Source organism: Mesoplodon mirus (assembly GCF_964341445.2).
Source record: "Mesoplodon mirus genome assembly, chromosome: 6".
In the NCBI taxonomy this organism is placed as follows: Eukaryota; Metazoa; Chordata; class Mammalia; order Artiodactyla; family Ziphiidae; genus Mesoplodon; species Mesoplodon mirus.
Window position 1 is genome coordinate 62,071,775 of NC_138982.1, and position 15,440 is coordinate 62,087,214.

Consider the following 15,440-nt stretch of genomic DNA (forward strand, 5'->3'; position numbering starts at 1 on the left):
GGGCTAATGGTACCTGCTTCTTGGAGTTGTGTGGGTTAATTTTAGCACAATGACTAGCACATAATAAGCACTCATAAATGGTAACTATTATTATTTTGAAGATAAGGGGACCCTAGAAAGGAAGTAACTATTAATTTGAGAAGTGTTGCAGAGATAGAATTTAAAGGATTTTGTGTCCTAATGAGATGTTAAGACATGTATGACTATCAGGTTTCCAGCCCGGATAACTGTGTCAAAGATAGGCAATTACTGAGAGAGGAAATATAGGAGGAGAAGATGATTTAGAGTTAGTTTTCAGAATATGTTGAGTCGGAGGTACCTGTGGGACATCTACCAAGAAAAGCTAACACTTTTCCAAGAAACTGACTATAGTAGGGAGGAAAGAAAAAGAATGGTAACTGAAGAGCAAGTACAGTCAAGGCATGTTTTAGAATTAATTTTATTTTTCAGTTCATTTTTTCTTCCGATTTTAGATATAATATACACACATTATAGAACATTGGCTAGTAAGCAGCAAAGAGGATTCTAAAGAACACAGGAATAGATCTAAAGAGAAGCCACTACTCCCAGGCCTGAGACAGACCAGGGAATAGGCCCACTTAAGCTAGGGCAGAGACCCAGACCTTGTGCAAGAGGGCTTATCGCTGTTTTGCCACCTGGCAAGTTGGCAGAGCTGCTGCAGATGGAACTTGCAGAAATCTGTTCTCAGGGGTGTCAGGGGAAGCCATCCACAGGGAGGTGCTGTGTCTCAGAACTCACTGCAAAGCCATCAAGGGGCTGCAGGGGGGCGCTGTTCACAGAGAAGAGTCACACTGGCGGCCCTCTGCTTGCCTCCTAGGGTATTACAGAAAGTCATTCATTGCATGCTGACAGACAGGTGGCACTCTGCTGCAAAGTCCCCTGGGAGGGTGGCAAGGGAAGCTGTGGCTCTGGAAAAGCCATCCTTGCATCACAGGAGTCTGGAGCTGCAGAAGGCACTGGACGAGCTTGGTCCTGGGGAAGTCATGCTGTAGGAGTCTAGTGCTGGAGGAACTGCCCTGCAGGAGCCTGGTGAAGGGAGCACCCGCTTGGAAAGAAATCCATTTCTCCTCCAGTGTCCCTCTAGTGACAGAGCTCAACATTGTACCAGCTGTCAAAGGAGAACCATTTACAAGACTCTGGTCCATTATCACACAGCGAGCAGTGAAGAGTGGCTTTGGAGCTCAGGGGCAATGTACTGATCATTGGCATAGTACCATCTTCCCTGGCTATTCATGCTTTTTATCCCACTCCTGGTCCTTTACATTATTTTATAAGCTTTGAAATCACAGTCATTATTCCTACTCAGTTATAAGGGGTTAACGGTTATGGTTGTCTTTTGGAGAATTTCCATTTATAGAATGAATAAAACTTGGAAGACTCAAAGCAATAAAGGTATAGTAAGGGCAAAATTTCAAGCATCAACCTGGCTTCAAATCAAGACTCTACCACTTGCTAGCTATATGACCTTGAGCAGGTCAGTTAAACTCTTTATGCCTTAGTTTTTTCAACTAATAATGGGCATCGTATTAGTTACTGTCTTCCTAATGTTTCTGTGAACATTAGGTGAAATAACCCATGTGAAGCCCTGAGCACAGAGCCTGTCACCTAATAAGAGTTTGATACATTTCTTTATTGATGGTATTTTATTATTATTATTCCACTAAATGGCTCTTTGTTATAGGAATTATTATTGCCCCTATTTACTATATAAAGAGTCTCTGGCATAGACTCTGTGGGATAGAAAAAAGAGTTTAAATAACATACCTAGTCTCGTGTAGCTAGTAAAAGGTGGACCCTAGTTGAGAAGTGTCCCTGTCTTACAGGTGTCCATGTTATTAGTATTTCTAGGTACAGCCTCCCTTGTTCAAATAACGTTGAAATCATAGTCCCTAGGCAACCTATTCTTATGCGGCTTTCTAAAACGAGCTATTTCACTATAATATTACCTATTTTTAACACTTTCATTTAAAATCGTTCATCTCCTTTTTCGTAGGAGGCTACTGAATTTAAAAATTGTTATTATAAATGAGCACTTTAAAAAAAAATCTCAGTTACTAATACATGCCCTCCTCCACACTATCATTACAGAGTCTACCTTAAGTCTTTGCACTGCATTTTACACACATTCCTGAAATCTCCATAATTACAGTGTGCTGAAGGTTATTTGGCAATTGTATGATGAGAGGCATTTTGCCAGACTTACTTTCAACATTCTAAACTACCGCTTTGGAACTTGGGACAGTTTCAAACACTTCATAAACCCCAGGTGACTTTTCAGTTTTACCTACTGTGTTTTTAATGTCCTTTTGTATTTTCTTTCTTTCCCTTTCAAGTTGAAACATCTTTCACACTCTCTCTTTAGCTTCCAAGTTGCTCCCCGTGGGTTCTCAAACAGCTTGAAATTCCTTTTTGATATGCTTTATTCAAAAAACTGGAATCTACTTAGAAGTGGCTCTGGGTCAGGTTTTGCCAATAAATTCCCCAGAAGTCATCATATTGTACCTATAAAATCTTTAAAATTTCCAGCGTAGAGAAAATGCTGCATTAGTGATACCTCAGGTGAATTGTTTTGTTGTTGTTGTTTGTCAAAGACAAAGTGTGCGGGACAATTAAAGAGAGGATTTTATTCAAGCTATTGCAACAGGGAGAATAGTCATTAAAGAGGAGTATCTCAAAAAAAGGAGGGGGGCTTCAGCTATTATAGAGACAGGTCAGTGAATCCATGAGTCTTATTAGACTTGGGAGGAGGGTGAAGAGGGTCTTATCTCAGAATGAGAGAGAGAAGAGTGGTCCTTTGCTGTTATCTGTTTCTGGAACGCAAGAGGGTCGGGCCATTTCTTAACTGCCTCCACTTTCTAGTTGCACAGGGTAGAGGTCACTGTTGTCAGCCCCCTTACTTTTGTTCAAGATGAATGATTACCGCTCATTGTTGAACAGCCCAGAGGTGATCATGAATCTTCTGGGTGGGGCAGAACAGTGTCTGAGAAGTGTCTCTCAGGGATTCTTGTTGGCATTGCTTCTGTAGAACCCGTTGAACCAGATGTTAGGAGGGGGGGAGGTCAGTTGTTTTGGTGTCCTGGAGGTCCTGAGAGCAAAGGACAGCTGCAAGGCAGCACAGAGTCTGGATAAAGATTTGGACTGTCAGGTTTTAGTTCTCGGTTTTAGACAGACGTGAGAATTGAAAAAGTTTGGAGGATTGTGGTCAGATATTGAAGAAAAGTGGGAGGATTGAAAATTTCGTAAGAATTGATAATTTGTGCAAGATAACTGTCCCTGACCCAATTTGCAGGTAGGTACAAAAACTGGTGTTTCCAAGGAAGGGGAGCAAGTCAGTTAACACTCTACCAGATGAGGCGGAGTTTGCATATCCATGGTAACCAGCAATTTACAAAGAGGGGCAAAATAGTTCAAAAATGGTGAACTCAGCCAGAATCTACATACTCAGAAGGGTGTGCTAGAGACAATACTGGTTTTTCATTGATATACAAACTTACTCTCTATAATTCTTAAGCTACAGGTAAAAAGTATACACACAGGATTTTAGTAGAATCAACCTTATATATCTTTGCCTTAAAATACTATCTTAAATCTAGTACCAGTAAAGAAAAAGAATCAAATATTGTGGAAATCTTCTTACTTGAACAAATAATTAAATACAAGAAGAATGCATTTATAGATATATTCATTTTTAGTAGGAAATGAGAGATTTCTACACATGATCCATGCCAGGAAATCTTAGATAACTGAAGATCCAGGCTGAGCACAAAACTCAGAGATATCTTAGAAGTAAAAAAATCCTTCCTATTATTTTATATCTTTGTTTACATGATATCACCATAATTTGGGTCCTATAAAACAGGTCATTAACATGTGAAAAACATTTTTTTAAAAGATTCAACAGATGTTTCACATCATATGCCATCAGGGAAATGCAAAGTGAGAGAACAATGAGTTATCACTACACACGCGTTAGAATGGCCGAACTCCAGACCATTCACACCACCAAATGCTGGTGAGGATGTGGGGCAACAGGAACTCTCATTTATTGCTGGTGGGAATGCAAAATTGTACAGACACTTTGGAAGGCAGTTTGTCTGTTTCTTACAAACTAAACATACTCTTAACATGCAATCCAGCAATCATGGTCTTTGGTATTTACCCAAAGGACCTGAAAACTTATTTTCATACAAAAGCCTGCATGCAGATCTTTATAGCAGCTTTATTCATAATTGCCAAAACTTGGAAGCAACGAAGATGTCCTTCAGCATGTGAATGGATAAATAAACTGTGGTACATCCAGACAATGGAATATTACTTAGCACTTTAAAAAAAGAGCTGTCAAGCCATGAAAAGACATGGAAGAATCTTAAATGAATATTATTAAGTGGAAGAAACTCATCTGAGAAGGTACACACTGTATGATTCCTACTCTATGAGATTCTAAAAAGGCGAAACTATGGAGACAATAAAAAAAGATAAGTGGTTGCCAGGGGAGGAGGAGAAGAGGTGAATAGGGGGACCACAGAGGATTTTTTTAGGGCAGTGTAAATACTCGGTATGATATTATAATGAAGGATATTTGTCATTATCCTTTAAATATCCTTAAAATGTGCAACACCAAGAGTGAAACTTTAGGTAAACAATGCACTTTGGGTGATAATGATGTGTCAGTGGAGATTCACCCTTACTAAAAAATATACCATTCTGGTGACTGATGTTGATAACAGGGGAGGGTTTGCATGTGTGTGGGCAGAGGATATATGAGAAATACTTGTACCTTCCTTTCAGTTTTGTTGTAAAAATAAAATGGCTCATAAAAAAAAAAAGTCTTAAAAAAAAGGTTGAACAGGTCCCAAGCACAATCATTTAAGAGCCATATGAAGACCACTAAAGCATTTTGATAAATTCTCACTACTCTGCCAACAACCTGTTGCTTTGTTACCTGATTGTTACACAGTGATGGCTGAAATTAAATGACAGCCTGGCCATCCTGATCTAGTCTATATTTAGGAATTAGAACCTTGATGTCAAAATGTGGGCAGTGGATATAGCCTGGGCATCACCCAGGAGCATGTTAGAAATGCAGCATCACAGGCCTCAACTCAGATCTATGGAATCAGAATCTGCATTTTAACAAGACTTGTAGGTGATTTTTATGCACATTAATGATTGAGAAGCACTTATCTAGAGGACTTAGAATAGGATGGAGAATGTGAATTGAAGAGAAAGTTTTCAGAATACTGTATATTCATAAACTAACAACAGTTGGTCATTGCAGTGCTGTGTTTACATAGTCGCTAAGTACCTTATTGCCAGGGTGCCTTTGTGAGGTTTGCCACTGTTGTTCATCTGATATATAGTTAGTCTCCAATTAGGGGGCAAGGGAGGGATCAGATGATAAAGATTAACTTTGCTTTATGAAAATCACTGAATCATTTTATTTTAGTGAAAATGTTTGAATAGCTTCATGGCCACCGCATCTTTCATTTCCATCACTTTTAAAACACCTTTTGGTTATCATTATAACAAGCCTTGTTGGGCAGCCAACTATAAAATGAAGTGATTAATGTATAATGTCATCTTTTCCCAAGTAGGAAATAGGGAACATAAATGGTTACCAATAACACTTGATGTTAATTTTTAAGAGCAGGGGTTGCGGTAAGTGGATGGATATATAGATAAATGACATGGAGGACCAGCCTTCTATTACCATAATAGAGTCCCTCGGGTCTCTGGAAGGCAGGAATTCCAAAGTGTGAGCAGTGATCCTGCCCCTTTCCAAGCCTGGAGGTATCTTCATTCATTTGCTCATTTATTCAACAAATACATTTTTGTGACCATCTTCTATGTAAATACCAGACACAATGCTGGGTGCTAAGGGTATATGGGGTATAAAGACAAACAAGGTCTTTGCTCTCATTGAATTTATCACCTAGGGTCATGATAGACAATAAATAAATAACTAAATAGAAGAAGATACGTTTGGATAGTGATATTGATAAAAGGTATGAGGAAAATAAAGCAAGACAATGTGATGGAACGTGACTAAGGTGGGGCATCAGTGAAGTTCTCTCTGATTGTTGGGCTGAATCCTGAAAGATAAGAGGAAGCAGTTCCACAAACAAATGGGGACAGAACATTCCAAGGATGGGAGCAGAAGTGTAAAGCTACTGAGGTGGGAACAAGGTTGGCATGTTCCAGGGACAGAAAAGTCAGTGTTGCCAGGGTAGAGTGTGAGGGATGCTCACAGGAAGCCCAAGATGTGGGTGGAAGAATTAGGGATCAGTTCCTGTGGGATGAGGTAGCCTGGGCAAGAAACTTGGGTTTATTTTAAGTGAGAAGGAAGCCTTTAGAAGGTTTAAAGATGGGTCCATTTGGACACAGTGAGTCCAAATACACTGGCTGTTACTAACCCTTCTGAGTGAACTACTCACCAAGATTCTAAGTAAGTTGTTGGACCCATAAGGAAAGAAGTTTAAGGCTTGAGGTCCCACATAACACCTGTGTGGGAACTTGAAGGTGCTTTAAGATAAGCTGTATATTTGAATAAACATAAATTTTCTTTTCAAGGAGTATCCGACAGACTCCAGTCACAAACCGCAGGAACCTTGACAAACCAGTCTATTTGTCTCAATAAGAATGCTTCGCCCTTCACGATGATTCTGCATTAAACAATGCACTTTATGGCAAGTGTGTCAGTCAGGGTGCAGGGAAACAGAACGAGCAGGACCATGTATTGAAATTTATGACAAGGAATTGCCTTATGGGATTGTGAGGGCTGGTGGAGCAAGTGCAAAAGGAGAAGAGCTGCGCCAGGAAGGAAGATCATCGCAGACTGGGCACAGGCTAAAGCTGTTGTCCACAGGCAGTTAAAGGAAGAGGACTGAACTCCATGGGCACAGGCAGAAGTTTTGTCCAGTGTTGGCATTTCTTTTCTGTCTTAGGGAAGCCTCAGTCCTGCTTCTAAGGCCTTCCAACTGATTTAAGTCCGGCTCCCCCAAATTATCCAGGATAATCTCCTTACTTAAAATCTATTGATTAGGGACTTTAACTATATAGGCAAAATTTCTCCAGAGCAACACTTAGATTAGTGTTTGATTGAATAACTGGGAAGAGCCTTGCCAAGTTCATCAAGAAAACAAGTCATCGGGCTTCCCTGGTGGCGCAGTGGTTGTGAGTCCGCCTGCCGATGCAGGGGACACGGGTTCGTGCCCTGGCCCCGGAGGATCCCACATGCCGCGGAGCACCTGGGCCCGTGAGCCATGGCCGCTGAGCCTGCGCGTCAGGAGCCTGTGCTCCGCAATGGGAGAGGCCACAACAGTGAGAGGCCCGCATACCGAAAAAAAAAAAAAGAAAAGAAAACAAGTCATCACAGCAAGGTTAAAGACATTCTTTTATCATCTTAAACAGGTTCAATAAATGGTTAATGGTTTCTTACATGGTTCATAATCCATGGCAGACTCACTTATATGCAAACATTATGCCATTAACCCAGCAGATGCTGTTACTCTGAATAGTGAGAGGAATTGATGACCATTATTCATTTAGAAGGTGTTAGGTTAATGACATGGCTTTCGCCACATAAAGGAGATTGCTAGTGAAGCTAATGTAGGTTAAGTTTTATAAGCCTTATCTGCAAAGTCCCTTGTGAGTATTAGGAGTTGCTGGGAGTTTTAGGGTGTTCTGGGTGAAGAGAGGAAGCCAGGTTGCAAGTAGGAATCATTTCCAGGTAAGCATTTCAGGTGCCTTTCCTAAAAGAGATCTGAGAAGAAAAGGATTCAGCTCTACAAAACTCCAGTAATTTGTTGAGATTTATTTTCTCATTCTAAGTACATAACCACTTTTATGAATAATTTTGTATTTGTAATTTTATGTTCATTTTCTTAAAGAAAGCTCCCCAAATTGTAAGCTTCAGGCCCAGGAAATAGGTACCTACCCTTGCATATGAATTGCATATGAATTTTTTAACTCAGAAAAATAAATTATCCCAGAAAGATGATCCCTGTCAAAGAACTTGCAAAGGCCTATTGGTTAGTTATTGGTTTAACTGTCCTGAAACCCAGTCAATTACAATGAAAATTCCTTGTCTAGTTGAGAGACAAATCTCAGTAAAGCAGCTAGGGTTTATTTCAGAAGCAACCTTTTGGCTTTCACAGTGGACCTCAGGAGAACTCTGAGGCATTCAGAATGCCTTGTGATTCTGACGTGCTTACCTTCAGACAACAGAGGACAGAATCAACTGCTGATGTGCAGAAATCCACACTATCTTGTACCGCTGGTATTAGGCCAGTGGAAAGGGTTTTCATTTGTAACTTTGCTTATGAGGTAGGTCCAGCTTGCATTTTTGTCTTATTAAAAAACAGAATATGCTGTTTTTCATATACTTTCTTATATGAAAAACAGCATGTATTCACACTGATCAAATATTAGAACATGTAAAAAATTATTCAGTGAGAAGTCTACCTCCCTTCCATGATGCTGATCTGTCCAGTTCCCACTATCACCTATTTCTGGCAACCACTACTGCGAGTGTCTGTGTATCCTTTGAGGGTTTCTTCATGCATCTATGATTTTAGATTTTTTTTTTTTTTTTTGCGGTACGCGGGCGTCTCACTGTTGTGGCCTCTCCCATTGCAGAGCACAGGCTCCGGACGCGCAGGCTCAGTGGCCATGGCTCACGGGCCCAGCTGCTCCGCGGCATGTGGGATCTTCCCGGACCGGGGCACGAACCCGTGTCCCCTGCATCGGCAGGCGGACTCTTAACCACTGTGCCACCAGGGAAGCCCTGATTTTAGAAGATTTTGATCCCTGCTTTCTTTTGATTTTGGTTTGCCTGGTATACTTTTCCCATCCTTTTATTTCAAATTTTCGGAATCATTTTATTTTAGATGTGAATCGGGTTTTTGCCTTTGATCCAACTAAAAAATCCATTTTTAAAAAATCATGAAATTGAGCACATTTAAATTTGTTGTTTATTAGATAGTTTGGTTTTGTATATCTCATACTCTTTTCTGCTATTTACTGTTTATATATTTTTTGAAGTTTTCACTGGACCTGTAATCTTTTTCTTCGTTTTTATTTGAGGTGGGGGGTGGGTGGGTGTTATATGTTTGTTCTGGTAGTACCTTTATACTTATACATTCATATAATTATAATTGTCACCCTTTATTTTTCTAGAGCAGTAACAATTAAATCCATGCTGACTGATGATAAATGAATGTGTTTCTTCATTCCCCTCCCCCTCTTCCACCACACAATTTTGTTCAATAATATGATTTTTCTTTCTGCTTTTGTTTTGTTAAATTTGCTTATACGGCACTTGACTTGTTGGTTTAAGTCTTTTGTCTCTCAGCTGTTACTGATCTATCATGAATGAAACTTCTTTCTTACTTTCCCAATTTTTGTCAACATTTTTACGTTGTCAGGCATGTGGCATTTGCCTTCTAATTTATCATCCTAAACTTTATGTTGTTTTAATCTCACTTCTACGTTAAAATATATTTGGTGCTCACCACCAAATCTTTTCCTCAGTCATTTCTCAGTTTATGTTGTAGTAATTCCCTCAAAAAGGACTCTTGGGAACAATAGTCCATGAACTCCCTGCATTTTGAAACTATTGGAAGTTTTCAGATTTGATGGGTAGTTTGGATGTTTATAGTATTTGTACCTCACATGTTCTTTCCTTACTTATCTTGTGGGAATTGCTCTCTTTACTGTCTACTGGTATTGATCATTGCTATGAAGATATCAAATGCAATACATATATTTCTCTTCTTTTGAGTGACTTGATCATTTTACTTGGCTGCCAAATGATTCTGCCTTTATCTTTAAAGTCTAGTAACTTTAGTAGGATATGCCTTGTTTTTGACTTTTCTATTATTCCTGGCACAAGTTATGTCCTTTTTTTTCCCCCAGAGCAAGAAAAGTTAGGTCTTTTATTTAAAAGACCTAACTTTTTGCCTCCAACTCCTTCTTTCCACTAGAGATATCACCAAACTCCATCTTTGCCACAATTTTTAAAAATTGTCTCAGGCCAGTAACAAAGATTGGCTATCTCTAAGCTATACAAGAATAAATTATACCAAGAAATACCAAATTTACCAAGAAATAAAAGGGTCAGGATTTTGGAAAAGTGAAGACACATTAATAAAACTGTGATTGTGTTTGGAACTGAGTTACCAAAAATGCAGAAGCAAGGCTGAAGCTCCTGCAGCTTCACTGGTCATTTAAAAGTTCCAAAATATATGCTATGGGCTGAACTGTGTTTCCCCAAATTCCTAACCCCACAGTATCATATAATGTGACTCTATTTGCAGATAGGTCCATTAAAGAGGTAATTAACAGTATGTCCTTTTTATATATGTCAGGTTGTCTCTTATTTGAGGAAAGTTTTATTACATAACACTTAAAATTTTTTCTGCTTAATTTTTCTTTCTTGAGGACTCAGCCCATTTATGTATTTGTTGGGTCTTTTTTTCCCTAATATCTATCATTTCCCTCTAATTTGTTCTGTTTTTAATTTTCATCTTATTTGTTTTTCTCACTCATACACTCTACGCTTCCCATTGTGTTACCATGCAGTCTATTCTCACTTGTGATATTTTTTTCCTGAGTTCTGCCAGCTGACATTTCATCACTTCCCATTGTGTCTTCATCTCATCCCTGAGATGAAGGGACATTTTTGCTCTGTGATCTTCTTTCATAGAGACAGGAGCGTTTTCAAGTTTTAAATTTTAATTTGTGGCAAAATGCTTGGTAACAATATTTGTCCAATGGCAACATGTTCCTGGTGGCAATCTATGTATTGATTAGTTTTGCTGCTCTTTTTAAAATTCATTTTGTTTAGTTTTTAATTTTGCTTGTAATACATTTATGTCCATGCTATGCCAGTTTTTAAAATTTACCCTTTTAATCAATTACCTTTAATGAGTTTGGTTTTCTTAGACTTGACATTTGTAGCAGGTCCCTGGGTGAGAGCCTGGGACATGGGATCAGTGTGGCCTTCAAGTTTTACAACCTACAGAGGCGGACTGCTTTTAGCAGAAGATGGCTCGTGGGTGTGATTCTTTATATAGTCCTGCCTCATATGTTTCGCTGAACCAAATGAGGTTGGGGAGAGCTTTTGCTCCCAGCCTTCTTCACCCCGTGTAGCATCCATAGATATAAATGAAAGTTACAGCATTTGGACCGCAGGGTGAGCCCCTCATCTTTAGTGAGCGTCTCTGTGCCAGCACTTTCTGAAGTGCTGCAGCTGCTGCTGGCCTTCTTATACTCTCCATGCGGATTGATTTATCTTGTGTAACTTCTGCCCAATCTCAGCTGTTTGGCTACCCTTCTTCATGTTCTGTAGGCTGCAGGTTACATCTGCCTTTGGGTTTTGCCGAATGTGGAATTTATTCGCGGAGTTACTTCCCCTCATTTTCTTGGTTTTTCTTGTATAATATCCAAGAGCAAAGGGGGCAAGATACTGACTTTTAGAGTTATGTTTGTATGAGAAGTGGAGAGTTTTGTTGGTTTTTTTTTTTAATCCAACTATATAAAGATGCCTCTATACTGTGAGGTTATTCAATGTTCATGTAGTTTCTCTGTTTCATAATTCTTGGCTTGGTATTTAAAGTGCCCCTCAGTCCAGCTCCAATCTCATTCTACTTTCCTCTCCTTTATGTTAAATTGTACTGAATTACTCAGAGTTACCTGAAGAGTAGCTCTGTTTCTCCATACTTGTATTTACTTTGTTCCTTCTAGTTGACATTTCCTTTCCCCCTTGCAAACCCTTCTTCATCTCCACAGCCCTCAAGATCAATGAAAATCCTCTCTGGGCTTCAAGATCTATCTCAAATAGCATCTGATTCTTAAAGCTTTTTCTCTGATCTCTGTGTATTGTTATAAGCTCTTTATATGGTTAACCACATAATTTACATTGTTCATGTTCTCTTAGAATGCTATCATATTATAGATGACATTTTGGTTATTTGGCTACTGCTTCCACTTTCTACCAGTTGGAAGGAAGCCTGTGACTTAGTCATATTTGTGCCCCATTATGCCTGAGCACAGTACGTAATATATTTTCAATAAACATTTGTTGAAATGACAAAATTTAGCAAAAGGCCAAAATTATTTTTTTGAATGCATAACACAGTTTCCTTCCACTTCTCACTGATGCACATATAACCATTCATGGGGATAATTTGGCTCTTTTTCTTCTGAAGCCACAGATCCCTGCAGGTCAAACTCTCTTATAAGGATGTGATTACAGATGTACTTGTTTAGTCATGCAGACAGTCAAACTGTGTTTTGATGCTTTTAATTGTCTTATTTCAATACAGAATAATTTGTTCTTTGCTTATTATGAGTCCTTGATAGTTGTTAAGTAGATTAAAAAACAAAAATGAAAAACACAAGCTTCTTTAGACTTCTCCTGTTACGTGGTAGATCTCTATCATGTTATAAATACATTAATAGGACAAACTCTGTTAGAATTTAACTTTTAAATTTAAAGTGAACTAAAAGGAATAGTAGAAGCTTAAGAGGAAATTTTCCCAGAGCACTCTTGGTTTTAAGAACATCCACATTTTGAGAAGTGAAATTTGAAAATTTCTCCCCACTATTTCATTTAATTGGATCTTTTGCCAAGTATAATTTATATGTCATTTTCTTCATCATTTTGTAGCATTGAAAGCAGTATTTGATGAGAAGAGCCTATTCCCCAAAGAAATTCTGGATCGTGAACGAAGAGCCAGGCAATTATGTCAAGACACAAGTAGTGATGTAAAGATAAAAAGGAATAAGAAGCCATTATAATTGAAAGAAAAATAAATATTTCATGGTCACATAAAGTATGTATATAAAATGCAAAAAAAATGGAATCAAAAATATTGCTCCTTTTATTTTATATTTGAACTTCAGGCAGCTTCTTTTTTTTTTTTCGGTACGCGGGCCTCTCACTGCTGTGGCCTCTCCCGTCGCGGAGCACAGGCTCCGGATGTGCAGGCTCAGCGGCCATGGCTCACGGGCCCAGCCACTCTGCGGCATGTGGGATCCTCCCGGACAGGGGCACGAACCCGCATCCCCTGCATCGGCCGGCGGACTCCCAACCACTGCACCACCAGGGAAGCCCCAGGAAGCTTCATTTTGAAACAATGTTTTAGTGCTGCTTTTATCCATCACCTTTCACTTTCTCTGCATTTTAAATAGAAAAATATGACTAAAGAGGGGGGGCAATAGCAATTGGTATTATCTATTCTCAAGTGTTTTTATATAAAAATGTACAACTCCAGAACAAAGTGTTCTAACCAGTCACACTTCTTGTTACTCCTATAGATAAATATTTTTGGTCAGTTTTCATTGTAAAATCAATTTGCATTGAAATTAAATATGTACTGACACAGTGAATATCTATATAAACTTGACTGAGAAAAGCATTGAGACTTATATACACTTTCTAGGTTTTTAAAAAATGATTCTGATAATGCAATTAAACCTTGTCAATAGCAGCTATTACTATTAATTTTTAATTACTTATATTTATCCTTCTATGTACTTCTTGAGAAATTACTGCATATGTTCTACTTCTATACTTTGTTATACTATACTCTAAAATTGAGAGGCATGGCACACCAAAGAGGGAATAGCCTTGGGGGAAAAATAGGGGACTGAGGCTGTGTAAAAGCTTCACTTTATGTGTAAGGTCAAGTAGGGACTGTTTCGTTCTGAAACACATCACATTTTTGATCCATTTTTCTTTATAAATATTATCTACTAGGCAACCAGTATTTTATGGTACATTAGCTAATGTGTCCTGTAGGAATAATTAATCAATTCATTCACATAAGTTTAGGTTTTTTTGTATTTTAAAGACTCCTTTAGGGCTTCCCTGGTGGCGCAGTGGTTGAGAGTCCGCCTGCCGATGCAGGGGACACGGGTTCGTGCCCCGGTCCGGGAAGATCCCACATGCTGCGGACCGGCTGGGCCCATGAGCCATGGCCACTGAGCCTGCGCGTCCGGAGCCTGTGCTCCACAACGGGAGAGGCAACAGTGAGAGGCCCGCGTGCCGCGAAAAAAACAAAAAAACAAAAAGACTCCTTTAAAAATACTTGTTTTTTAAGAATTTTGCAGTAACACATGCAAGTAAAGGAATTGACAATACGTAAGGGTCTACGGTCTACTCTGTCCAGTTACTGCAAAAGTTTATCATATTTAAACCTCACAATAATTGTATAAGATATATCTATTTTAAGTTTAAAATCTGAGATTTGGATACATTAGGAGAGTGCCCAATTATTGATGGCAGAGTTGGGATTGGAGCCTAGATCTGTTTTACTCCAAAGACCATGGTTTTCACCTTTCACTATTCTGTTCACACATTTCTTATTAGTATAAAGTCAGTGGAATGAACTCTAACTATAGAATTTTCAGCATCAGTGGAGCAAATGCTTTAGCTTGGTGGAGAGGGAGGCAGAAGAAAGATTTTCAGAAGACAGTTGCCTATTTCATGTACATTTAAGTGAATCCTGAGGCAGACGTTGTGAGTTCTATGAATATTCCTTCTCCCTCTCATTGAATGACAGTCACATATGGGAAAGATGTAGGAGAAAGATATTTGGAAGAATCAATCTCAACAAATGTTGGAGAATGTTGTCAGAGCAGTAGTGGTCCTGGAAACCATATTCTAGAGGAACAAATAAAGAAATGGGGAGGTCTGGCTTAAGAAAGAGAATTCATGGGAGATATAAACTATCCTCAAATATTTCAAAGCTGCAGTGAAGAAAGAGAGTAGAACTGACAGGCACAATGCTAAGAAGGCAGATTCTAGAATTTCTTCCTAATCCCTGTTGAACTTGAAAAGGTTTCTTATTTTCCCTTTCCTTCCCATCTTCACTTCTCATCTTGGTACAGAATTGTTGGCAGCAGGCCCACTGTACAGCTAGGGAAGGAAACAGGAGGAGCTCAAATGATTCAAAAAATACTAATTATAATATTTATATATAATTATAATTATATAATTATGTTTACACACACACACACTATATATATATATATATATAGTGTGTATGTGTGTGTAGATAAATATATGTGTTTGTTGTGTACATAAATATATATAAACATAATTATATAATTATAGTTATATATAAATTATAGTTATATATAAATTATAATTATAGTTATATATAAATATTATAATTAGTATTTTTTGAATCATTTGAGAGCAAGATTCAATCACAATTTTCAATCACTCCTAAACATTTCATTCTATCTATCTATATATATAGTTTATATATATATAAACTATATATATATATATAGTGTGTGTGAAAGGAAAAAGAGATAGAGGGAGGGAAAGAGAGATTAGGTATATAGATAGAGCACACATATGTGGTGAAATGTTAACAACTGAAGAAACAGAGAGAAGGAGAGACGGA

The 15,440-nt window shown here is 38.5% G+C and overlaps 1 protein-coding gene across 1 annotated transcript in view; it reads left to right on the forward strand.

Moving 5' to 3' along the window:
• Positions 1-12,822, forward strand: part of WDR49 (WD repeat domain 49) — a gene marked incomplete at both ends in the record, with an annotated part of 137,014 nt that extends 124,192 nt beyond the window's left edge. Inside the window, 1 exon segment of the mRNA XM_082624325.1 lies at positions 12,692-12,822. Coding sequence (XP_082480451.1) covers positions 12,692-12,822 — 131 coding nt within the window.
• Between the last annotated feature and the right edge of the window lie 2,618 nt (positions 12,823-15,440).